The sequence below is a fragment of the Nerophis lumbriciformis genome, linkage group LG11, assembly GCF_033978685.3.
Source record: "Nerophis lumbriciformis linkage group LG11, RoL_Nlum_v2.1, whole genome shotgun sequence".
In the NCBI taxonomy this organism is placed as follows: Eukaryota; Metazoa; Chordata; class Actinopteri; order Syngnathiformes; family Syngnathidae; genus Nerophis; species Nerophis lumbriciformis.
The window spans coordinates 6659836-6685827 of record NC_084558.2 but is presented as its reverse complement, the minus strand read 5'-3'; the positions used below and the strand labels follow the sequence as shown (position 1 = coordinate 6685827).

General features: G+C 38.8%; 1 protein-coding gene across 2 annotated transcripts in view; it reads left to right on the top strand.

Annotated features, from left to right (window-relative positions):
* Positions 1-25992, top strand: part of LOC133610862 (vesicular glutamate transporter 1-like) — a 51914-nt gene that overhangs the window by 8165 nt on the left and 17757 nt on the right. For both annotated transcript variants that reach the window (XM_061967566.1, XM_061967565.1), the window contains 8 exons: positions 13486-13738; positions 13803-13921; positions 13991-14105; positions 24251-24338; positions 24439-24525; positions 24596-24732; positions 24807-24956; positions 25035-25167. In XM_061967566.1, coding sequence (XP_061823550.1) covers positions 13486-13738; positions 13803-13921; positions 13991-14105; positions 24251-24338; positions 24439-24525; positions 24596-24732; positions 24807-24956; positions 25035-25167 — 1082 coding nt within the window. The remainder of the gene's footprint in view (positions 1-13485; positions 13739-13802; positions 13922-13990; positions 14106-24250; positions 24339-24438; positions 24526-24595; positions 24733-24806; positions 24957-25034; positions 25168-25992) is intronic.

Sequence of the window (25992 nt, the reverse complement as noted above, 5' to 3'; positions counted from 1 at the left end):
TTTTTTTTTTTTTTGCAAATAATAATTAACTTAGAATTTCATGGCTGCAACACGTGCCAAAGTAGTTGGGAAAGGGCATGTTCACCACTGTGTTACATCACCTTTTCTTTTAACAACACTCAATAAACGATTGGGAACTGAGAAAACTAATTGTTGAAGCTTTGAAAGTGGAATTCGTTCCCATTCTTGTTTTATGTAGAGCTTCAGTCGTTTAACAGTCCGGGGTCACCGCTGTCGTATTTTCCGCTTCATAATGCGCCACACATTTTCAATGGGAGACAGGTCTGGACCGCAGGCGGGCCAGGAAAGTACCCGCACTCTTTTTTTTACGAAGCCACGCTGTTGAAACACGTGCTGAATGTGGCTTGGCATTGTCTTGCTGAAATAAGCAGGGGCGTCCATCAAAAAGACGGCGCTTGGATGGCAGCATATGTTGTTCCAAAACCTGTATGTACCTTTCAGCATTAATGGTGCCTTCACAGATGTGTAAGTTACCCATGCCTTGGGCACTAATGCACCCCCATACCATCACAGATGCTGGCTTTTGAACTTTGCGTCGATAACAGTCTGGATGGTTCGCTTCCCCTTTGGTACGGATGACACGATGTCGAATATTTCCAAAAACAATTTGAAATGTGGACTCGTCAGACCACAGAACACTTTTCCACTTTGCATAAGTCCATCTTAGATGATCTCGGGCCCAGAGAAGTTGGCGGCGTTTCTGGATGTCGTTGATAAATGGCTTTCGCTTTGCATAGTAGAGCTTTAACTTGCACTTACAGATGTAGCGACAAACTGTATTTAGTGACAGTGGTTTTCTGAAGTGTTCCTGAGCCCATGTGGTGATATCCTTTAGAGATTGATGTCGGTTTTTGATACAGTGCCGTCTGAGGGATCGAAGGTCACGGTCATTCAATGTTGGTTTCCAGCCATGCTGCTTACGTGGAGTGATTTCTCCAGATTCTCTGAACCTTTTGATGATATTATGGACCGTAGATGTTGAAATCCCTAAATTTCTTGCAATTGCACTTTGAGAAACGTTGTTCTTAAACTGTTTGACAATTTGCTCACGCAGTTGTGGACAAAGGGGTGTACCTCGCCCCATCCTTTCTTGTGAAAGACTGAGCATTTTTTGGGAAGCTGTTTTTATACCCAATCATTTTTATTTTTTTTATTTTTTATTTTTTATTTTTTATTTTTTTTGTGTCCTGTCCAGCTTCTCAGGCAAATCATATAGTTGATGTAGATGCCCATGTCGGCTGTTCAGATTTACTTTACAAAAGAGAAGTGTAGGATACTTCTCTTGTTGCCTTATTTGTATTTGACTTTATTAAATGTATTTATATTATCATTTAGTGCAGCCGGGCCGGAGCAGGAGGGGATAGAAAGAGAAAAAAAAAGAAGACAGAGGGGGAAATTGTGGGGACAAGAGGGGGATTAGACAGAGAGACAAAAACAACAACAGCAAACAACAACAACAACAACAACAATAGAGCAACATCAGCAAATATGACATGTACAAATATGATGGTAAAAGTAATAGCAAATAAGCAGTTAGCGAAAAATAATACAGAAATGACAATGAGCATTATTACACTACAAATGGATCAATACAAATACCAATAGAAATGGCGCTATTGATAATGAACAATACCAATAATTTACCTTTATTATCAACAATACAGTTGTTTAAATGCAACAATACATATACGTAATGATAACTTGAGATACGAAAGAATGCAGAAAAATGGAGGGGGAGAAAGAGAAGCAACCTACATTAACCTTGTAGATTGTTATAGTCACAATAGGTTAAGCTTTGTCAGTGTGCCATGTGTTACACCCAGTTTACCCTAGGGCAACAACGTTAATATATGTTTGATGAAACGTGATTATGTGCATGAGTGTAAGTATGCATATGTACTTGTATATGTACAGAATGTGTATATGTGTTTGTACAGTGAATGTATATGTACCCAATCATGGCACCCACCTGTTCCCAATTAGCCTGCACACCTGTGGGATGTTCCAAATAAGTGTTTGATGAGCATTCCTCAACTTTATCAGTATTTATTGCCACCTTTCCCAACTTCTTTGTCACGTGTTGCTGGCATCAAATTCTAAAGTTAATGATTATTTGCAAAAAAAATAAAAATGTTTATCAGTTTGAACATCAAATATGTTGTCTTTGTAGCATATTCAACTGAATATGGGTTGAAATGATTTGCAAATCATTGTATTCCGTTTATATTTACATCTAACACAAATTCCCAACTCACATGGAAACGGGGTTTGTATATATGGACTATTTATAGGAGAAATAAACTGCAAGCTGTTGCAAGACTGCGTGTGCGTCAGAGGAGTTGATGGTTTAAAAAAGAAAAGGCAAAGGCAAAAAGAATGACGAGAAAGCCAAAAATAGTTCAAGGGACGTCGAGATATGAATAATTGAAGCTTGAGACTCTATTAATACTTGATCAGCATCAATGAAAGCAAGAATCCTGACTGACTTGTGCTGAAAGAGCTTGTGTGTTTGATGTTGAGTTGTAGTTATTTCTACTGCTGGTTGTGGTTTATAAATCCGCCCACTTTATCAGGCGTCTCTTATTCTACAAGAGAAAATATCACAAATGATGCCCCTGGTGGTGTAGAATTGCACTACATGACCCTTTGAGGTGTTTCTAATGATCGAATGATCTTACTTACATACTGTACTTCTCGACACCATTTACCAGCAGTATGACTCAAAAGTAAACATTAGCATGTCGTCAGATTGTGTCCCTAATGAAGTGTCCCCTGAATCATATTAGAATCAGAATAAGTATGTTTAACGCTAAAGGAATTTGACTTGGTAGACTTTGTCGTGTACAGTCACGTGGTGCTTTCATTTTTATGACAAACACACCACATGGTGGCGCTCTTATTAAACCCCAAAGGCTTTGCACCATAAAATGGACTGACTTGTAATTTCTCACACAACCCAATTCTATAGATAAATGTGTGTCTTTACATGCACCCAAACAAAAATAGATTTATAACCAAAGCAAATATTTGTAAAAAAAAAACCAATAACAACTATATATAATGGATTTGCATCCTAAAAAAGATAATTGCAAACAAAAACATACTGCACACAAAAATAATGGATTTGCATCTCCCCCAAAAAGATATTTGCAAACAATAAATATTTGCAAACACAATTAATGGACTTGAAATAAATATATTTGCCAACAAAAATTATGAATTTGCAACCAAAAATTATGAATGTGGCCCAAAAAATATTTACTAACAAAAATGATGAATTTGCAAATAAAACGGTATTTGCAAACAAAAATAAAGGCTTTGGAAACCCCACATTTTTTTGCAAACAAATTAATGGATTTGCAAACTCAAATGATGGATTCGCAAACAAAAATCTATTTGCAAACAGAACACAATAGCAAACAGATAATTAATTTGCAAACAAAAAATATTTGCAAACAGAAAAAAATAGCAAACAGATAATGAATTTGCAAACAAAAAATATTTGCAGACAAACAGTGAGTTAGCAGACAAAAATAATGGATTTGAAACCAAAACAATTATTTACAAACACCCACAAAATACAAATTTAACAAAAAAATGTTTTGGTTACAATTTTTTTTTTTGTAACAAATCCATTTTTTTTTCCTGCAAATATTTTTTAGTTGTATGGATGCCATTTTTGGGGGGATTATACATCTTTTAATTTTGGTTGCATTATTGCTCATGCGTCTAAATTTCGATAATGTCTTTTCAATGTAAAAGTGCGGTGTTCCTAATAATATGACCCCACAGAGCCCCTCCCTTTTCTTCTTTCCTTTCTGTCGTCCAAGTCGCCTTTCAGTCTGATGCTTCCCTCCCATTCAAGACTCAACTTTAATCTCGTGGGCGGGGCCTCCTCCGAACAATATGCTAGACACCTTTTTATGAGTCAGTTTGGGATGGGGCGTGACCATATGAGCATGACAATCCATCCACCTATGCATTTTCTACCCCTTGTCTCGTTCGGGGTGGCGGGGGGTGCTGGAGCCTATCTCAGCTGCATTCGGGTGGAAGGCGGTGTACACCCTGGACAAGTCGCCATTTCATCACAGGGCCAACACAGACGGACAACATTCACACACTAGGGTCAATGTAGTGTTGCCAATCAATAAAAAAAAATAAAAAAAATTAATATAGTACTTTATTGATTCCTTCAGGAGAGTTCCCTCAGGAAATAATATTTTAATACAAATTTGATGAATAAGGCTTTTGACATATTCTGGGGATACCTCGCCCACAAGATAGAGGTTGAGGCCTAACTAAAAAAGAAAAAAAAAAAGGTAACAATAAGAAGATTTTTTTCTATTTAAAATCCATTATATGTATTTAAACAACTGTATTGTTGATAATAAAGGTAAATTATTGGTATTGTTCATTATCAATAGCGCCATTTCTATTGGTATTTGTATTGATCCATTTGTAGTGTAATAATGCTCATTGTCATTTCTGTATTATTTTTTATTTTTCGCTAACTGCTTATTTGCTATTACTTTTACCATCATATTTGTACATGTCATATTTGCTGATGTTGCTCTATTGTTGTTGTTGTTGTTGTTTGCTGTTGTTGTTTTTGTCTCTCTGTCTAATCCCCCTCTTGTCCCCACAATTTCCCCCTCTGTCTTCTTTTTTTTTCTCTTTCTATCCCCTCCTGCTCCGGCCCGGCTGCACTAAATGATAATATAAATACATTTAATAAAGTCAAATACAAATAAGGCAACAAGAGAAGTATCCTACACTTCTCTTTTGTAAAGTAAATCTGAACAGCCGACATGGGCATCTACATCAACTATATGATTTGCCTGAGAAGCTGGACAGGACATATAAAAAAAAAAAAAAAAAAAAAAAAAAAAAAAAATCCATTATATGTGTTTGTAAAAAAAAAAAAAAAAAAAAAAAAAATGATTTATTGCTTCTAAAAGACACACAGTTCTCTCCATCGAATTCCCTTTACAAAACACACTGCAACTGTCAAGAATAGGACTATGGCGTGGTTTGTTTTCCCATGGTGCAAAGGATTTGGACCAGACATGGCGTGAAGTAGTGATGGGTCCGGCAACACCGATGTATCGGCGCATGCGTCGAGCTCATAGAGCGAAACCCTGTGTCGGTGCGCGTACCGCTTTTAGAAAGTCACGTGACCGACCATGAGCTGTTTTGGTCACGTGACCGATACGCGAACTGTGTCGCACTGACGCCTCCTCTGTGCCCTGTGAGCGGGTCTTTTCTACAGCCGGAGAAATAATAACTAAGAAGAGAAAGCGCCTAAAATTGAATACGTTGGAAAAATTGTTTTGTTTTTTTTAAATAAAAATGAGTAAAAAAAAAAAAAAAAATCATTTCCAGGTCCACAAGCATCCTCATTCACAACACGTTCTCTTAGATTTCCATGTTATGATACATGTTCACATTATTTATTGACTGTATCTAAAAAAGACAAAAAAAATATTTTTATTTAAATGAAGTTATGAAATAATCCTAAATGAAATACAATGACTTGGTTTATATTATTGTATATACTAGGTCAGTGGTTCTCAACTTTTTTTCCAGCAATGTACCCCCTGTGAATTTTTTTTTAATTCAAGTACCCCCTGGGGCGGCATGGCGTAGTGGGTAGAGCAACCGTGCCACAAACCTGAGTGTTGCAGGTTCGCTCCCCGCCTCTTACCATCCCAAAAAAAAAATCGCTGCCGTTGTGTCCTTGGGCGGGACACTTCACCCTTTTCCCCCGGTGCCACTCACACCGGTGAATTGAATGATAGGTGGTGGTCGGAGGGGCCGTTGGCGCAAATTGCAGCCACGCTTCCATCAGTCTTCCCCAGGGCAGCTGTGGCTATGAAACTAGCTTACCACCACCAGGTGTGAATGATTGATGGGTTCTACATGTAAAGCGACTTTGGGTACTTAGAAAAGCGCTATATAAATCCCAGTTATTATTATTATTATTATTATTAATCAGAGCAAAGCATTTTTGGTTGAAAAAAAAAAGATGAAGTAAAATACAGCACTATGTCATCAGTTTCTGATTTATTAAATTGTATAACAGTGCAAAATATTGCTCATTTGTAGTGGTCTTTCTTGAACTATTTGGAAAAAAAGATATAAAAATAACTAAAAACGTGTTGAAAAATAAACAAGTGATTCAATTATAAATAAAGATTTCTACACATAGAAGTAATCATCAACTTAAAGTGCCCTCTTTGGGGATTGTATTAGAGATCCATCTGGATTCATGAACTTAATTCTAAACATTTCTTCACAAAAAAAATTCAAAAATCTTTAACATCAATATTTATGGAACATGTCCACAAAAAATGTAGCTGTCAACACTGAATATTGCATTGTTGCATTTCTTTTTACAGTTCTTTTTGATAGACATTTTAGTGACAAACCTGAGCTTGTGCTTCACTGAGTTTATGAACTTACATTCATATTTTGTTGAAGTATTATTCAATAAATATATTTATAAAGGATTTTTGAATTGTTGCTATTTTTAGAATATTTAAAAAAAATCTCACGTACCCCTTGGCATACCTTCAAGTACCCCCAGGGGTGCGTGTACTCCCATTTGGGAACCACTATAAGCGGTAAAAAATGGATGGATGTACTAGGTCATAAAATCAGTGTCAGTTGAGTCGGTCCATAGGTTGCCTGTAGGGATTTTTAATGTCCAGCAGATGTCAGTATTTAGTGACACAGTATCGACACAGTATCAATACAGTTTTGCAATGTGTCGAAACGCTTCATGACGCCTCATCAACCCATCGCTAGCGTGAAGTTAAATACATGATTTAATAATAGATTATAAAAAGTATAAACAAAAGGCGCGCACAAGGCGGGGAACAAACTTGGCTAATAAAACAAAACTAACTAAAAAGGAACAAAAAAAGGAACAAACAAAAAGCGCTCACAGCGGAGGTACAAAACAGTGGCTTGAATAAACAAAAAACGTACGTGGCAGGAAAAGAGCAGCATGAACTATGACCTGGACAGAGTAAGCAGCGTGTCAAGAGTGCAGAGCATAAATGTGATGTCCCCAGGCCGACCAACAGAAAATGAAAAGCTTAAATAACACAGACATGATTAACAACAGGTGCGTGAGTGCAAATGAATCAGGTGCGTGACATGAGGACAGGTGACAACTAATGGGTTGTCATGGAAACAAAACGGGGAGTGAAAAAACAGGAACTGACAAAATCCAAAAAGCACATGGCCAAACAAAACATGATCACACAAACATGACAGCAACTATAGGGTATTTTGACAGAAGCACACACACGCACGCACGCACGCACAACATTTAGTACAAACATTTAGAGGACTTAGTAGCACATGTCTGTGAAATTTGAGCAAGGTTGTTAAAAAAAAAAACATCCTTTTTGTTGCAATATTAGATAATAATGAAGTTTAAAATGTGTGCACTTTTATGCAGTACATATGTTTTTTATGTCAAATTGGAGAAAATGAATACATTTAGTCAGAAAAGAAAAGGTTCTTTATTGACGCATTTTATTTCCAGCCGTTTGGGGGCCACATGAAATGATGTGGCAGGCCAGATGTGGCCCACGGGCCATGAGTTTTTTTTGACCTATGCTCTAATTTGTCTCCGAGGCATGGTTGCATCATTTATAGATTGTTCTGCACTTCTCAATGACGCCGCAATGTTGTTGTCTTTTCCCCACACCGCATTGCTCCACAAGCAGCCGGGTGACAACTGCTGCTGTGCAAAACAGAATGCTAAAATAAGATGCAAACACCGTGAGTAGACAGGAAGTTAGTGCTGAATCAGCAAGGGGCAAATCTTAGGACGTTTGCACAGAGGCATTTTCTTTTAGTGAGGTCCTGCGTGGTGTCTTTAAATACACACACTCTTTATTCATTTGTCAAGTGAATTATATTTATATAGCGCTTTTCTCTAGCGACTCAAAGCGTTTTACAGAATGAAAGCCATTATCTACATCTATAAGCTACATTTAAAACAGTGTGGGTGGTCAAGTGTCTTTCCCAAGGACACAACGGCAGTGACTAGGATGGCGGAAGCAGGAATCGAACCAGGAAGCCTCTACCAATCGAGTCTCGCCGCCCATAGTCTGTTTCTTTCAGGCTATGGCCATGACTTCTGTGTTCACCGGGGAAACTAAAAGTTGTTCAATAAGAAACATTTCAACAACATTAATAAAAAATTGACATCATTGCATTTATACTAATAATATACAGGTAAAAGCCAGTAAATTAGAATATTTTGAAAAACTTGATTTATTTCAGTAATTGCATTCAAAAGGTGTAACTTGTACATTATATTTATTCATTGCACACAGACTGATGCATTCAAATGTTTATTTCATTTAATTTTGATGATTTGAAGTGGCAACAAATGAAAATCCAAAATTCCGTGTGTCACAAAATTAGAATATTACTTAAGGCTAATACAAAAAAGGGATTTTTAGAAATGTTGGCCAACTGAAAAGTATGAAAATGAAAAATATGAGCATGTACAATACTCAATACTTGGTTGGAGCTCCTTTTGCCTCAATTACTGCGTTAATGCGGCGTGGCATGGAGTCGATGAGTTTCTGGCACTGCTCAGGTGTTATGAGAGCCCAGGTTGCTCTGATAGTGGCCTTCAACTCTTCTGCGTTTTTGGGTCTGGCATTCTGCATCTTCCTTTTCACAATACCCCACAGATTTTCTATGGGGCTAAGGTCAGGGGAGTTGGCGGGCCAATTTAGAACAGAAATACCATGGTCCGTAAACCAGGCACGGGTAGATTTTGCGCTGTGTGCAGGCGCCAAGTCCTGTTGGAACTTGAAATCTCCATCTCCATAGAGCAGGTCAGCAGCAGGAAGCATGAAGTGCTCTAAAACTTGCTGGTAGACGGCTGCGTTGACCCTGGATCTCAGGAAACAGAGTGGACCGACACCAGCAGATGACATGGCACCCCAAACCATCACTGATGGTGGAAACTTTACACTAGACTTCAGGCAACGTGGATCCTGTGCCTCTCCTGTCTTCCTCCAGACTCTGGGACCTCGATTTCCAAAGGAAATGCAAAATTTGCTTACGTCAGAAAATATGACTTTGGACCACTCAGCAGCAGTCCAGCTGGTGTCGGTCCACTCTGTTTCCTGAGATCCAGGGTCAACGCAGCCGTCTACCAGCAAGTTTTAGAGCACTTCATGCTTCCTGCTGCTGACCTGCTCTATGGAGATGGAGATTTCAAGTTCCAACAGGACTTGGCGCCTGCACACAGCGCAAAATCTACCCGTGCCTGGTTTACGGACCATGGTATTTCTGTTCTAAATTGGCCCGCCAACTCCCCTGACCTTAGCCCCATAGAAAATCTGTGGGGTATTGTGAAAAGGAAGATGCAGAATGCCAGACCCAAAAACGCAGAAGAGTTGAAGGCCACTATCAGAGCAACCTGGGCTCTCATAACACCTGAGCAGTGCCAGAAACTCATCGACTCCATGCCACGCCGCATTAACGCAGCAATTGAGGCAAAAGGAGCTCCAACCAAGTATTGAGTATTGTACATGCTCATATTTTTCATTTTCATACTTTTCAGTTGGCCAACATTTCTAAAAATCCCTTTTTGGTATTAGCCTTAAGTAATATTCTAATTTTGTGACACACGGAATTTTGGATTTTCATTTGTTGCCACTTCAAATCATCAAAATTAAATGAAATAAACATTTGAATGCATCAGTCTGTGTGCAATGAATAAATATAATGTACAAGTTACACCTTTTGAATGCAATTACTGAAATAAATCAAGTTTTTCAAAATATTCTAATTTACTGGCTTTTACCTGTATACAGTCGTGGTCAAAAGTTTACATACTTGTGAAGAACATAATGTCGTGGCTGTTTTGAGTTTCCAATAATTTCTACAACTCTTATTTTTTTGTGATAGAGTGATTGGAGCACATACTTGTTGGTCACAAAAAACATTCATGAAGTTTGGTTCTTTTATGAATTTATTATGGGTCTACTGGAAATGTGAGCAAATCTGCTGGGTCAAAAGTATACATACAGCAATGTTAATATTTGCTTACATGTCCCTTGGCAAGTTTCACTGCAATAAGGCACTTTTGGTAGCCATCCACAAGCTTCTGGTTGAATTTTTGACCACTCCTCTTGACAAAATTGTTGCAGCTCAGTAAATGTGTTGGTTTTCTGACATGGACTTGTTTCTTCAGCATTGTCTACACGTTTAAGTCAAGACTTTGGGAAGGCCATTCTAAAACCTTAATTCTAGCCTGATATAGCCATTCCTTTACCAATTTTGACGTGTGTTTGGGGTCATTGTCCTGTTGGAACACCCAACTGCGCCCAAGACCCAACCTCCAGGCTGATGATTTTAGGTTGTCCTGAAGAATTTGGAGGTAATCCGCCTTTTTCATTGTCCCATTTACTCTCTGTAAAGCACCAGTTCCATTGGCAGCAAAACAGGCCCAGAGTATAATACAACCACCACCATGCTTGATGGTAGGCTTGGTGTTCCTGGGATTAAAGGCCTCACCTTTTCTCCTCCAAACATATTGCTGTGTATTGTGGCCAAACAGCTCAATTGTTGTTTCAAAAATAAGAGTTGTAGAAATTATTGAAAACTCAAGACAGCCATGACATTATGTTCTTTACAAGTGTATGTAAACTTTTGACCACGACTGTAAGTATAATATTGTCACAAAATAGGTTTTTCATGACTGGAATTGACTGTTTTTGTTTACAGACTGAACACGTACATGCTTCTACGACATTAAAGGGTTGGTTTTCATTTTTATGAACGGAAATTTGAAATATGAAGTTTTAAGTTACAGATTAACTTTATTGTTGAAAGGCTTTATGCACATGACATACAGGCATACTTGCCAACCCTCCGGAATTTTCCGGTAGACTCCCGAATTTCACTGCCTCTCCCGAAAATCTCCCGGGACACTCATTCTCCCGAATTTCTCCCGATTTCCAGCCGGACTTAAGGCACGCCCCCTCCAGGTCCGTGCGGACCTGAGTGAGGACAGCCTGTCGTCACGTCGGCTTGGCCAAAAAGTAACCACAGAACACTATAGTGTTCTGTGGTTACTTTTTGGTTGGCCAACGGTTTACGTTGTATTGCGCACCCTGACGGCAAGTGTGGGAGTCGGTTCTGAAGTATGAAGTAAAGAGACGTAACTTCGTCACCTCGCCTGGCTCCAACCCAGAATATTACACTGCACATAACTATGCTCCTTCAAAGGCTGTGCTACTGGCTCCAAAGCATTGCACTTTCAAATACAACAATAGATAGAGAGGAGTGTTATGTGTGTATATGTGTAAATAAATGAACACTGAAATTCAAGTATTTATTTTATTTATATGTATCTATATATATATAATAAAATACATACATATATATATATATATATATATATATATATATATATATATATATATATATATATATATACATATATATATATATATATATATATATATATATATATATACATATACATATACATATATATATATATGTATATATATGTCTTAATAAGGTTATCCAAAAAATAGTGCTCGATACCGTAGTAGAGCGCAATATATGTATGTGTGGGGAAAAAAAATCACAAGACTATTTCATCTCTACAGGCCTGTTTCATGAGGGGGGTACCCTCAATCGTCAGGAGATTTTAATGGGAGCATTCGCATACCATGGTTTATATAGGGCACAGAGTGGGTGGGTACAGGCTGGCCTAGGGGCGTGGTGATTGGTTCATGTGTTACCTAGGAGGTGTTTCCGTCTATGGCGGCATGTTGTTACAATTTCGCTGCGCTTGTTGAGGGATGCCAGGTCTGGACGGTAGATAATAAACAGTTTCTCTTTCAAGCATAGGTTGCATCTTTTATTACCACTATTGTAAGGTGTGCTGGATGCAAGAATTTGCCATGTTATTGAATATTCAACATTATTGTCTTTGAGGTCCCAAATGTGTTTGCTGAGTTCTGTGGTATTTCGCAGGTTTTTGTTCCTGAAAGAAGCCTTGTGGTTGTTCCATCTGGTTTTGAATTCACCCTCGGTTAATCCTACATATGTGTCGGATGTGTTAATGTCCTTGCGTATTACCTTAGATTGGTAGACAACTGATGTTTGTAAGCATCCCCTGTTGAGGGGGATGCTTACAAATTGCCCCCTCAACGGGGGATGCTTACAAACATCAGTTGTCTACCAATCTAAGGTAATACGCAAGGACATTAACACATCCGACACATATGTAGGATTAACCGAGGGTGAATTCAAAACCAGATGGAACAACCACAAGGCTTCTTTCAGGAACAAAAACCTGCGAAATACCACAGAACTCAGCAAACACATTTGGGACCTCAAAGACAATAATGTTGAATATTCAATAACATGGCAAATTCTTGCATCCAGCACACCTTACAATAGTGGTAATAAAAGATGCAACCTATGCTTGAAAGAGAAACTGTTTATTATCTACCGTCCAGACCTGTCATCCCTCAACAAGCGCAGCGAAATTGTAACAACATGCCGCCATAGACGGAAACACCTCCTAGGTAACACATGAACCAATCACCACGCCCCTAGGCCAGCCTGTACCCACCCACTCTGTGCCCTATATAAACCATGGTATGCGAATGCTCCCATTAAAATCTCCTGACGATTGAGGGTACCCCCCTCATGAAACAGGCCTGTAGAGATGAAATAGTCTTGTGATTTTTTTCCCCACACATACATATATATGTATATATATATATATATATATATATATATATATATATATATATATATATATAAGAAATACTTGAATTTCAGTGAATTCTAGCTATAAATATACTCCTCCCCCCTTAAGCCCGCCCCCCGACTAAAAATGCAATTTCCCATCGATAACGTGACATCATCGCGCTCGGAATATATATATATATATATATATATATATATATATATATATATATATATATATATATATATATATATATATATATATATATATATATATATATAATGTATATACTGTATATAATACAGTCATGGTCACATGTATAAAACCTAAACAAGCCAAATCTGATATTATTTTACTCAGACCTCCAAAAATGGACTGGACTAAATTGGCTTTTTTTTTTTTTTTTTTTGTGTTGTTCAAATACAAACAAAAGAAATAAACATGTGAATACCAAAGCATTTGTAATTTCAACAATTTTCTGGGAGAAGTGGTGCATTATCTGACAGAAATGCAGGGGTGCCAATATTTTTGGCCATGACTGTATATATATATATATATATATATATATATATATATATATATATATATATACATGTTTTTTTTTCTAACCCAATGCGGCCCCCGAGTCAAAAAGTTTGGGGACCCCTGCTGTAAGTAAATGATTATTATGTAACATTTTATATCCATTTCCAACCCATCTTTTATCCCAGCGCTCTAGAGAAGAAGCAGGAAAATGGCGAGACCATCGAGCTGTCAGCCGAGGGTCGGCCGGAGATGGTGGAAGAGAAGGAGTTGCCTGTGGTGGACTGCACGTGCTGCGGCCTGCCCCGCCGCTACATCATCGCCATCCTTTCCGGCATCGGCTTCTGCATCTCATTCGGCATCAGGTGCAACCTGGGCGTGGCCATCGTCAGCATGGTCAACAGCCACACCGTCTACAGGGACGACAAGGAGGTCATAGTGGTGAGTCGCAGGTGCGCCGAGTGTTTTCTCTTCCAAAGTGACTTATCTTGCCGCGTCTTGACAGAAAGCTCAGTTCGACTGGGATCCAGAAACGGTGGGCATGATCCATGGCTCCTTCTTCTGGGGATACATAGTCACACAAATTCCAGGAGGGTTCATCTGTCAGAAGTTTGCTGCCAACAGGTCAGTGCCATTTATTGGACTACAATCTTCTCTTACGCATCCTAATTTCTTTCTTCCTCTTTTCTTCAGAGTGTTTGGCTTTGCTATCGTGGCCACTTCTTTCCTCAACATGCTCATCCCGTCTGCAGCTCGCATGCACTTTGGTTGTGTCATCATTGTCAGGGTGTGTCAAGGCCTTGTGGAGGTGCTGCGCTCTTCTCTATGGCTTCTTTCCCACTAGACCAGGCCTAGACAATTATTTTGCCTCGGGGGGGCCAAATTTAGAGAAAAAAAATGTATCTGGGGCCCGGTATATCTCTTTTTAGGAACACTAATACAAAACCTCACAATAATGTCTGATTGAATGCTAAAAACGTTATGACAGACCGCCTTAAACGGAATGGAATTTTAATTTTTTTTTACACCCAGAATGTATATGAAAATAAAGAATGTGGGATTTACAATATTAACTACGAACGATAAAACACTGAATATTGACAGCATATGAACGTCACGCCCCCTCTCGATCGACACATTTTACAATCAAGCGAAACACAACAAAAATGCGACAAACACAGCAAAATATGAACGCAAGGGATAAAAAAAAACCCCACCTACAATCTGATACATCTGAGATATCACTAAGCTTCAGAACTTTGTTGTAAATATCTCCTTCCGTGTCTGTCCTTGACACCCGCATTTCAGGCTGACACTCTGTGGAAACAAACCACGCCCACACTGCTTGGTGCCTCATCTGAGCTGCTGTGACGTACATTACTATAGTAGCTAATTAGATTACCATAATAACTAATTAGATTACCATAGTAACTAGCAGAGGTGGGTAGAGTAGCCAGAAATTGTACTCAAGTAAGAGTACTGTTACTTTAGAGATGTATTACTTAAGTAAAAGTAAGGAGTAGTCACCCAAATATTTACTTGAGTAAAAGTAAAAAGTATGTTGTGAAAAAACTACTCAAGTACTGAGTAACTGATGAGTAACATACACACACATATCATATATATATATATATATATATATATATATATATATATATATATATATATATATATATATATATACACACACACACATATATATATATATATATATATATATATACATACACACATGTATATATACACACACATATATATATATATATATATATATATATATATATATATATATACACACATTTATATATATACATATATATATATATATATATATATATACACATATATATATATATATATACAGTATATAATTTATATTTATTTATTTTGCCGTTTTTGTTTACATGTTAAAGGTGTTTTAATGAATATACATGCATGTTTAACACATATAGATTCCTTTCTTTCATGAAGACAAGAATATAAGTTGGTGTATTACCTGATTCTGATGACTTGCGTTGATTGTAATCAGACAGTAGTGCTGATAGCGTCCACGTTTTCAAATGGAGGAGAAAAAAAGTTCCTCCTTTCTGTCTAATACCACATGAAAGTGGTTGGTTTTTGGCATCTTATTTGTCCAGCTTCCATATTCGTTTTTATACACTTTACAAGAAATACATTGGCGGCAAACTCCGTAGCTTGCTAGCTTGTTTGCGCTGGCTTTCGGAGACTCTTGTTTTGAAAGCGCAGGCGCAATGGAGCGGCACTTTTATTGTGAAGACAGGAACTGTGCAGTCAGTCTTTAGGCTTTTGACGGGATGTACGGTTGAAATAAAAAAGGGTCTTTTTTCCTTCACACTTTTGATTGATTGATTGGAACTTTTATTAGTAGATTGCACAGTACAGTACATATTCCGTACAATTGACCACTAAATGGTAACACCCCAATAAGTTTTTCAACTTGTTTAAGTCAGGTCATGTGACCGCCTGGCTCTGTTTGATTGGTCCAACGTCACCAGTGACTGCATCTGATTGGTGGAATGGAGTGAACGTCACCAGTGACTGTATTTGTTGAAACGCAGGCACTATGAAGGTCTGTCTGACAGACCAAAACAAACAAAGCGTGCATTAACAGATCGATAAAAATTAGTAGCGAGTAGCGAGCTGAATGTAGATAAAAGTAGCGGAGTAAAAGTAGCGTTTTTTCTCTATAAATATACTCAAGTAAAAGTAAAAGTATGTTGCATTAAAACTACTCTTAGAAGTACAATTTATCCCAAAAGTTACTCAAGTAGATGTAACGGAGTAAATGTAGCGCGTTACTACCCACCTCTGGTAACTAGTATATCACGCAAAAGCGCAGATTCCAACCACTGAAATACTTTGTATAGTTCAAGACTTTCGGTCATTTGAAAACACCACTGCACATCATAATGCCAGCTACAGTTTCCATCTAAAAGATCAAAAAAAAATTATTTTGGAATGTCCGGCGGGCCACATTGGAAAGCTTAACGGGCCTTAATTTGCCCAGGTCTGCGCTAGTCTTATGTGGAAGGGAACCCACACCCTTGCCCAGATGAAAAACTACACCGCTTTTTGTCATAGTTGAACACTTTGGTTGAGTGGTTCTCAAACTTTTTTCACCAAGTACCACCATGGACCAGCATTAAAATACAGTAGCGTAGTAGGCCTAAGTATTCGCTAAAGACGAGGCAGAGGTTTTATTTGACAGGCATATTTGATATTTTTGGCCGTTGTAACATTACACAGTTTGAACAGTACCACTGTGTTTGAATATAGGAAAACAAAACACTATTTTAATGAAGTGATTCTAGTGAAGAGCTTCTCACTTGTTTTCTGTGGCGTCCACCCAAGAAGAAGGAAACATTTTGCGCGAACCCCACCCAACCTCTCTGCCGTAACTCTAAATAGTATAATTTGTCTATAAACATGTTATAAGTACATCTCTGCATAACAATGTATCCTTTTTAACAATAAAGAAAAGGTAGAAACAGAAATATAGATAAATGTACAACAAACAATAACAGAAACGATGCAAAGTGCACTAATTTGCCTTAAATTTAGTTTTTATTCTTATTTAAGTGAAACATTTTTAGACCGACTTCAACCATTTGATACTGAAATATAGAAGGAATCAACTCAGTAAATAATAAATTCAAATTCAAAAAATTTTAATCGACAAAATAAAAATGAATAAAACAATTTATGCTGATTTTTCTTTTTTCAAATCAAAATGAAAAAGTCAGGATTAATGATTACATGAGCACGTTTTGCTTTTCAAAGCGGTTTTGAAGCATGTCTATAAAAATGTTATAAGTACATCTCTGCATAACAATGTATCCTTATTAACAATAAAGAAAAGGTAGAAACAGAAATATAGATCAATGTACAACAAACAATAACAGAAACGATGCAAAGTGCATTACTTTGCCTTAAATTAAGTTTTTATTCTTATTTAAATTACACATTTTTTGACCGACTTGAACCATTTGATACTGACATATAGAAGGACTCAACTCAGTAAATATAAAATTCAAATTCAAAAAACTTTAACCGACAAAATAAAAATGAATAAAACAATTTATGCAGATTTTTTTTAAATTTTTTATCAAAATGAGAAAGTCAGGATTAATGATTACAAAGAGCACGTTTTGCTTTTCAAAGCGGTTTTGAAGCATGATACTGATTAAGCGTGCTCCCCAGTCTCCCCCGCGACCCCCGCAAAATTGTACGACATGTATTCCTAGCCACTTCCTGCTTCGTCACTGATAATAATAAAATGGCAAATTTTCCTTTGTAGTACCACTGGCTCCTATGGCACACAGCGTTAGTGGTTTACTTGAAAGGCAGTGCTACTGGGTTTGAATCCCAACCCGAGTTGAGTTAGGAAGGTTTTGTTAAAATTGTTATTTTGCAAAAAAAAAAAAATACAAAAAGTGAACAATCTTTTTTCCAACAATTCATTTGAGTACAAAACATGCATCAAAATGGGATCCGTTTGTCGTCGTGGTCGACAGCAGGCAGCATGCAAGTAAATGAGTATTTAATGTACAAAAATAAATACAACAACTAGAATTTCAACTACTACTGATGATAGCTTTAACCAGTGTTGGGTTGATTACTGAAAACCAGTAACTAGTTACAGTTACTAGTTACTTTATTTCAAAAGTAACTCAGTTACTAACTCAGTTACTTACACCAAAAAGTAATGCGTTACTGTGAAAAGTAACTATTTAGTTACTTATATATATTTTCTTTTTTTTTTAAGGCCCGCTTTAATGCCCTTTTAGCCTTAATTTTAGTACTGTTATTGCACTGGAGAATAATACAATCTGTTGATGAACTTGACATGCATTTGCATCACTGAACTCTGCTAAGCAATGTGCTCTACGTACAACACACAAAGACAAGGGTATGTTACAAAGGGCCAATTTATTTCAGACCAGAACAAATTGACAAAACTATTTGAAATAACATACATAAGTAACAAACAGCATAATAACAACATAGCTGTAAACCAAGGAAGGCACACACTACATACACAAAGCCTAACCAGGTGTTTTTTTCTGAAATAAAATCACTCTACACATTTCCCCAGTTTTAGTTTGGAGATAAGGAAAGATTGGCCTGGCCCACTAGGATCCCTCTTTATGTTTGTGAACTTTATAGTCTATACATTTAGAGTGATGTGATAATCAAACACTCTAGAAGTCTAGAATGAAAGAGTATATAAGATCATTGACAGAGTGTGTGTACCTTCAGTGTGCAGTGCCTCGTTAAAATCCAGCCACTGTTGGTTAGGAAGTGAAGTGTGTCTCTCTTTACTAGCTTCGTCGAAGCATGTTGCTTTTGTAGCTGTTTCAGCAGATTTGAATTGCTAGTATAGGATCTTTGATCCAAGACAACTTACATTTAACTAAAATGTTCTTTTCTTTGTGGTCGACAAAAGAAAAGTAGTGAGAATATCTCCATGTTAAGAAACTCGACTTTGTCTCTGCCATGTCTTGTTAGTAAATACAGACACGACCCCCCGCCCCACACCCACACACAGAGCAGCGCGCCTCTTCTTCGTCGCCTTTTCTGCAGCTCTCCAATAAAACACACTCAGATCCTCTCAGTTTCTCAGTAACGCGTTAGTCCCGACACTGGCTTTAACAATGATCCAACGCCACCTAAGCCTGCTTTATATATTCCTAAAGCAGTCATTAGCGGCAGGTGAAAAAGATAATCCTTAATCACTCGCAGGTGCACAAAAAAACTAGCAAGCAGACGTGAAGTTACTGCGAGCAACCAAGGACAGAACAGGAAGTGGAAACAAAATGAGAGCGCTAACCAGGAAACAAGAAGTAAATATAAGCAAAGTAGAAGAAAACCAGAACAAGACAAAACAAGGAATGACCTGCTATACAGGTCATGACACACGTCGTACCTCAATTTACCATCTTAATTGGTTCTGTGACAGAGCTCTTAACTCAAAACACTTGTAACTCAAATCAACGTCTCCCATTGAAATGAATTTAAATCAATTAATTGGTCGCCCCCCCCCCCCCCCCCGCCCCCCAAACAGCACCATTTTAACATGCCTTTTAAAAAGAAAAAATAACTTTTTGATAATAAATATTGTATAAAAACAATCTAACTACAGTAGTTTTATGAAGTAATGTAATAATAATGTACTACATTTACCTTGGAGAGTGGATTTCTACGGTTTCGCCGTCCAGTTGCTTCTCCGTCAAACACACTATCAGCAGCTTCGCCATATTTTCATAGATACATTTTCGCCTTTTAAATATTATTTTAACATCCTAGGCCGGTGTTAGATTAATTTTGCTTCAGTATGGTGCAGACTAGCAGTGCTATGCTCTAATTGCTTCACCAATTTGGCAACACGTCTTGTTTTTAATGATTTATTTCTTTAATTCAATGAATATTATCCACTTCTTCTTCTCAGCGCTGTCCTTCACACTCACTTTCTTTTTTCCCATGGTTGGAAAACAAAGTTATGTCCATATCTAGCTATAAGCTAATGCCAGCGAGTAAGACCAGATGTTTTGGTCGGATCTTACGGGGTTCACTGTGACATTTGTTACGACAACTAATAGCTGGGATACTTGTTACTCAAATGTCAGTCTCTAGAGCAGGGGGGCCCAATCTTTTTGATTTGTGGGCCGCATTGGGCTGAAAAATTTGTCCAGGAGCCGAAAGCATGTAAAATAACTATATATGTATATGTATATATGCATGTATATATATATGTGTATATACAAACACACATATTACCTGATATATGTGTATATATATATACATATGTGTATGTATATATATATATATATATATATATAGGAGCATTCGCATACCATGGTTTATATAGGGCACAGAGTGGGTGGGTACAGGCTGGCCTAGGGGCGTGGTGATTGGCTCATGTGTTACCTAGGAGGTGTTTCCGTCTATGGCGGCATGCTGTGACAATTTCGCTGCGCTTGTTGAGGGATGCCAGGTCTGGACGGTAAATAATAAACAGTTTCTCTTTCAAGCATAGGTTGCATCTTTTATTACCACTATTGTAAGGTGTGCTGGATGCAAGAATTTGCCATGTTATTGAATATTCAACATTATTGTCTTTGAGGTCCCAAATGTGTTTGCTGAGTTCTGTGGTATTTCGCAGGTTTTGGTTCCTGAAAGAAGCCTTGTGATTGTTCCATCTGGTTTTGAATTCTCCCTCGGTTAATCCTACATATGTGTCGGATGTGTTAATGTCCTTGCGTATTACCTTAGATTGGTAGACAACTGATGTTTGTAAGCACCCCCCGTTGAGAGGGCAATCAGGTTTCTTTCGACAGTTACAGTCTTTGTTGGTTTTGGAGTCGCTCTGTCTGGGGGCCGACGGCTCATTTGCAATTGTTTTGTTGTGGTTTGAGATGATTTGTCGTATATTGTTCATGCAGCTGTAGCTCAATTTAATGTTGTTCTTGTTGAATACTTTTCTTAGGGTGTTGTCTTTGGGAAAGTGTTTGTCAATCAGATTGAGGAATTTGTGTCCAATGTTAGTTGAGACGTTTTTGCTGTATGGGGGGTTGTACCAGATGATGTCGTTTCGTTTTCTGTTCTTTTTTGGCTGGTTTCCTGGCGTGGGTTCATAGGTGAGGGTGAAATTGTACCCGCTTTCATCAAGGGCTTTTTGGTACGGGGGGTTGCTTGGTCAAATTCAGCTTTGCTAGATGACAGCATCGATAGCCTTTTATTGATTCCGGTAGGTATTCTTTTCGTGGTGGTGGGTAGGTGGTTGCTGTCATGGTGCACGTATTGGAGTGTTGTGTTGGGTTTCGTGAATGGTTGGTAGCTGTTATTTCTCAGGTTGAAAGTGACGTCAAGGAAGTTGACGGTTTGCTTGTTGGCTTCAATCGTGATCCGTAGGCCGTTCTCTTTGAAAATTTGGCATATGCGCTTCTTGGTATTCTCGCTGCTCCTTGGCGAGGCGCGACACACTGCCAGTCCGTCATCACGGTAAATACCAAGGTTCAGATTGAGGCTAGCGAGCTGGGAGAGGAGGAAACTCCCAACGAGTTCACACGTTTCTGCTCCGTCAAAACTTCCCATAGTGACGTCAAATGTTGCATTGTTCTTTTTTTGCCATGGTGTACTGTTGTGGATGAGAATGGAGTTTTTTGCGTGGATGATGATGTTTCTTTCGTTGCCTGTGATTGAGTCGTAGTCTGAGGCGAAGTCTAGTGCTTGAGTCAGTAGGTCTTGCGTGATGGAAGGGTAAAATTCCTCGATATCAAAGGAGATAAAGTTGTGCTGTTTGTCTTGGATGTTGTTGAACCATTTGATTACTGCTGCTGTATTTCTCCATTGGTTGAGTGGTGTTTTGTCCTTGATTTTTGTGTTGACTCTGTCCAGGATTATTTTGCTGATTTTTCCTATTTCAGATTTAGTTGGGTTTATTAGTCGGCATGTTGGGTTATTTGCGAAGTTGGGTTTGTGGTCCTTCAATGTGATGAAGGCTTCCTTGTTGGCTGTGGCGTCCACCCTGTCCTCAATGTCCAGTTCAGCCGCGATCCTTTTATTTTCCAGGTGGATGTTCTGTAAGGTGTTGGGTTGCGCTTTTTTGTATGATTTGGTGATGCTTCTGTCCAGTAAGGTGTGGTGTTCTGGTATGTCCATTCTGTAGAAGTTTGTGGTTTTATCGGCAGCTATGATGAGGTTGTTTACTTTCTTGATGCGCTCCTTGTCATTTTTCAGCTTGGTGAGGAGTGGGTTGCGGACTGGCTTGAATTTGACTGATTGTATCATTTTGAGCATGTCGTTCTCAAAATCATTTAGTTCTAGTTTAGTTTAGTTTAGCAGCGAGAATACCAAGAAGCGCATATGCCAAATTTTCAAAGAGAACGGCCTACGGATCACGATTGAAGCCAACAAGCAAACCGTCAACTTCCTCGACGTCACTTTCAACCTGAGAAATAACAGCTACCAACCATTCACGAAATCCAACACAACACTCCAATACGTGCACCATGACAGCAACCACCCGCCCACCACCACGAAAAGAATACCTACCGGAATTAATAAAAGGCTATCGATGCTGTCATCTAGCAAAGCTGAATTTGACCAAACAACCCCCCCGTACCAAAAAGCCCTTGATGAAAGCGGATACAATTTCACCCTCACCTATGAACCCACGCCTGGAAACCAACCAAAAAAGAACAGAAAACGAAACAACATCATCTGGTACAACCCCCCATACAGCAAAAACGTCTCAACTAACATTGGCCACAAATTCCTCACTCTGATTGACAAACACTTTCCCAAAAGCAACAGCCTAAGAAAAGTATTCAACAAGAACAACATTAAATTGAGCTACAGCTGTATGAACAATATACGACAAATCATCTCAAACCACAACAAAACAATTGCAAATGAGCCGTCGGCCCCCGGACAGAGCGACCCCAAAACCAAAAAAGGCTGTAACTGCCGCAAGAAACCTGATTGCCCTCTCAACGGGGGGTGCTTACAAACATCAGTTGTCTACCAATCTAAGGTAACACGCAAGGACATTAACACATCCGACACATATGTAGGATTAACCGAGGGAGAGTTTAAAACCAGATGGAACAATCACAAGGCTTCTTTCAGGAACCAAAACCTGCGGAATACCACAGAACTCAGCAAACACATTTGGGACCTCAAAGACAATAATGTTGAATATTCAATAACATGGCAAATTCTTGCATCCACCACACCTTACAATAGTGGTAATAAAAGATGCAACCTATGCTTGAAAGAGAAACTGCTTATCATATACCGTCCAGACCTGTCATCCCTCAACAAGCGCAGCAAAATTGTATCAGCATGCCGCCACAGACGGAAACACCTCCTAGGTAACACATGAGCCAATCACCACGCCCCTACACCAGCCTGTACCCACCCACTCTGTGCCCTATATAAACCATGGTATGTGAATGCTCCCATTAAAATCTCCTGATGATTGAGGGAACCCCCTCATGAAACAGGCCTGTAGAGATGAAGTAGTCTTGTGATTTTTTTTCCCACACATACATATATTGCGCTCTACTACGGTATCGAGCACTATTTTTTGGATAACCTTATTAAGACATATATATATATATATATATATATATATATATATATATATATATATATACATATACACACACATACATTATATCATTACATTATATAATGGATATATAATTAATGATTAATATAACTGGCAGTTAAGAGTATGTTTACTTCCTTGTTTACTTCTGTGATGACCTCCTTAAAGTTTTGTAATCAATCAGAAATTTCAAGCAGCTAAAATGCACCAAACATGGATACGTGTGGTGAGAGTATTTTGCATATTTCCCATCATGCATTGCAGTGGATTTAAAATGGGTGTAATTTTAATTATGTTAGGTGCTTAGACATTTTTATAATAATCAACGAGTTCAGTGAGCAGGTTCTGTTAATTGTGACCGCGTGTTGACTTCCTGTGTTGGTTGCAGTTTGCGCCATGAGTGAGAAAGATTGTTAGGATTGGCTCATACACTGTAAGTAATAGCTGTGAAGTGTATACATCAAAGAAAAATTCATGGTCATTGACTTGCTTTACTCCTATTGTCCACAAGATGGCGGTGAATATTTTTATTCGACTGTCTGCTATGTACAATGGCGCTGTTGGCACCTGTGGGCCAGAATCCTCATTGGACTTGTGACGTCTCGCGGGCCAAACTGAAGGTGTCGGCAAGCCATACTTGGCCCGCAGGCCCTAGTTTGGACACCCCTGCTCTAGAAACAAAAGCACTATATAAATATAATTCCCTTCACTTCACACAACAAAAAAGACACACAAACATTGTTCTGTATTAACTATACAGTGATCTTTAAGGTTTTTCCGTGTCTTCTCTTCCTAGCTAATGTCATGTCTTCCTGTAGGGGGTGTCATACCCGGCATGTCATGGGATTTGGGCCAAATGGGCGCCTCCGCTTGAAAGAAGTCGCCTGGCTACGACAGCCTTTTGTGGTGCGTCTTTTTTTTATTGTCCACTTTAAAAACTCCAGCACTTGTTTGTCCGATGAACCTGTGGTGTTTTTATTTTATATTATAATGAAAAACAAAACAGGTTCTTATGCCGGCGCTGTGATCGCCATGCCATTAGCGGGAATCCTGGTCCAGTATTCGGGATGGTCGTCAGTCTTCTATGTCTACGGTAGGAAAGACCTCATGTTTGTTAACCTTTTGAACAAGCATGTTGCAAAGCAGCTTCTTTCACCTGACAGGAAGTTTTGGCATCTTGTGGTACTGCTTCTGGATCATGGTGTCTTACGAGAGCCCCGCCGCCCATCCCACCATCACCGAGGAGGAGAGGAAATACATCGAGGAGAGCATTGGCGAATCGGCTCAATTTACAGTGACGGTCTGTACGGCTCCTTCGTCGTCACCCGATGTCTTGTTGTCTATGAAAGTCAACCAAGTTCTGTCCTGCTCCAGAAATTCAACACACCATGGAGGGCCTTCTTCACGTCCATGCCAGTCTACGCCATTATTGTGGCCAACTTCTGCAGGAGCTGGACCTTCTACTTGCTCCTCATCAGCCAACCCGCCTACTTTGAGGAGGTGTTTGGCTTTGAGATCAGCAAGGTGATCTACATTTCTCTTTACTTGTCCTATCATGTCCACTTTCATTCGTCCTCATTTCTGCATCTCTCGTTTCCGCAGGTGGGAATAGTGTCGGCTCTTCCCCACCTGGTCATGACCATTATTGTGCCAATTGGAGGACAGCTTGCTGACTACCTGCGCTCCAACAACATCATGACCACCACCAACGTCAGGAAAATTATGAACTGTGGAGGTAAATGGAATATGCAAGAATGGTCCTATCATGCCTTGTACAGTAGGGGGTTAATTATTTTGAAATGCAGTCTGCTGAAAATGATGGAAAGTGCCACTCCACATAGCAACTGACGACATAGCAACACTCTACTGCCATCTTAGACTGAAACTTAGACAAACTTTATTGATCCACAAGGGAAATTGTTCCACCTAGTAGCTCAGTTACAGAGGATGGAAAGGATAGTGCAGGTATAAAGTAGACTAAAAATGTACCATAGTAGCAATATAAAATATAACATATATGTAATATTTACCGTATTTTCCGCACTATTAGCCGCACCTAAAAACCACAAATTTACTCAAAAGCTGACAGTGCGGCTTATAACCCGGTGCGCTTTATATATGGATTAATATTAAGATTCATTTTCATAAAGTTTAGGTCTCGCAACTACGGTAAACAGCCGCCATCTTTTTTCCCCGTAGAAGAGGAAGCGCTTCTTCTTCTACGGCAAGCAACCGCCAAGGTAAGCACCCGCCCCCATAGAAGAGGAAGCGCTTCTTCTTCTACTGTAAGCAACCACCCGCCCCCGTAGAAGAAGAAGAAGCGCGCGGATATTACGTTTCATTTCCTTTGTGTGTTTACATCTGTAAAGACCACAAAATGGCTCCTACTAAGCGACAGGTTTCCGGTTCATGAAAAGACGCAATCTCTCCATCCGCACACGGACTACTATTTCACAGCAACTGCCTAAAGACTTTCAAGAAAAGCTGGCTACTTTCCGTGCATATTGTAAAAACAAGATAGCTGAAAAAAAGATCCGGCCAGAGAACATTATCAACATGG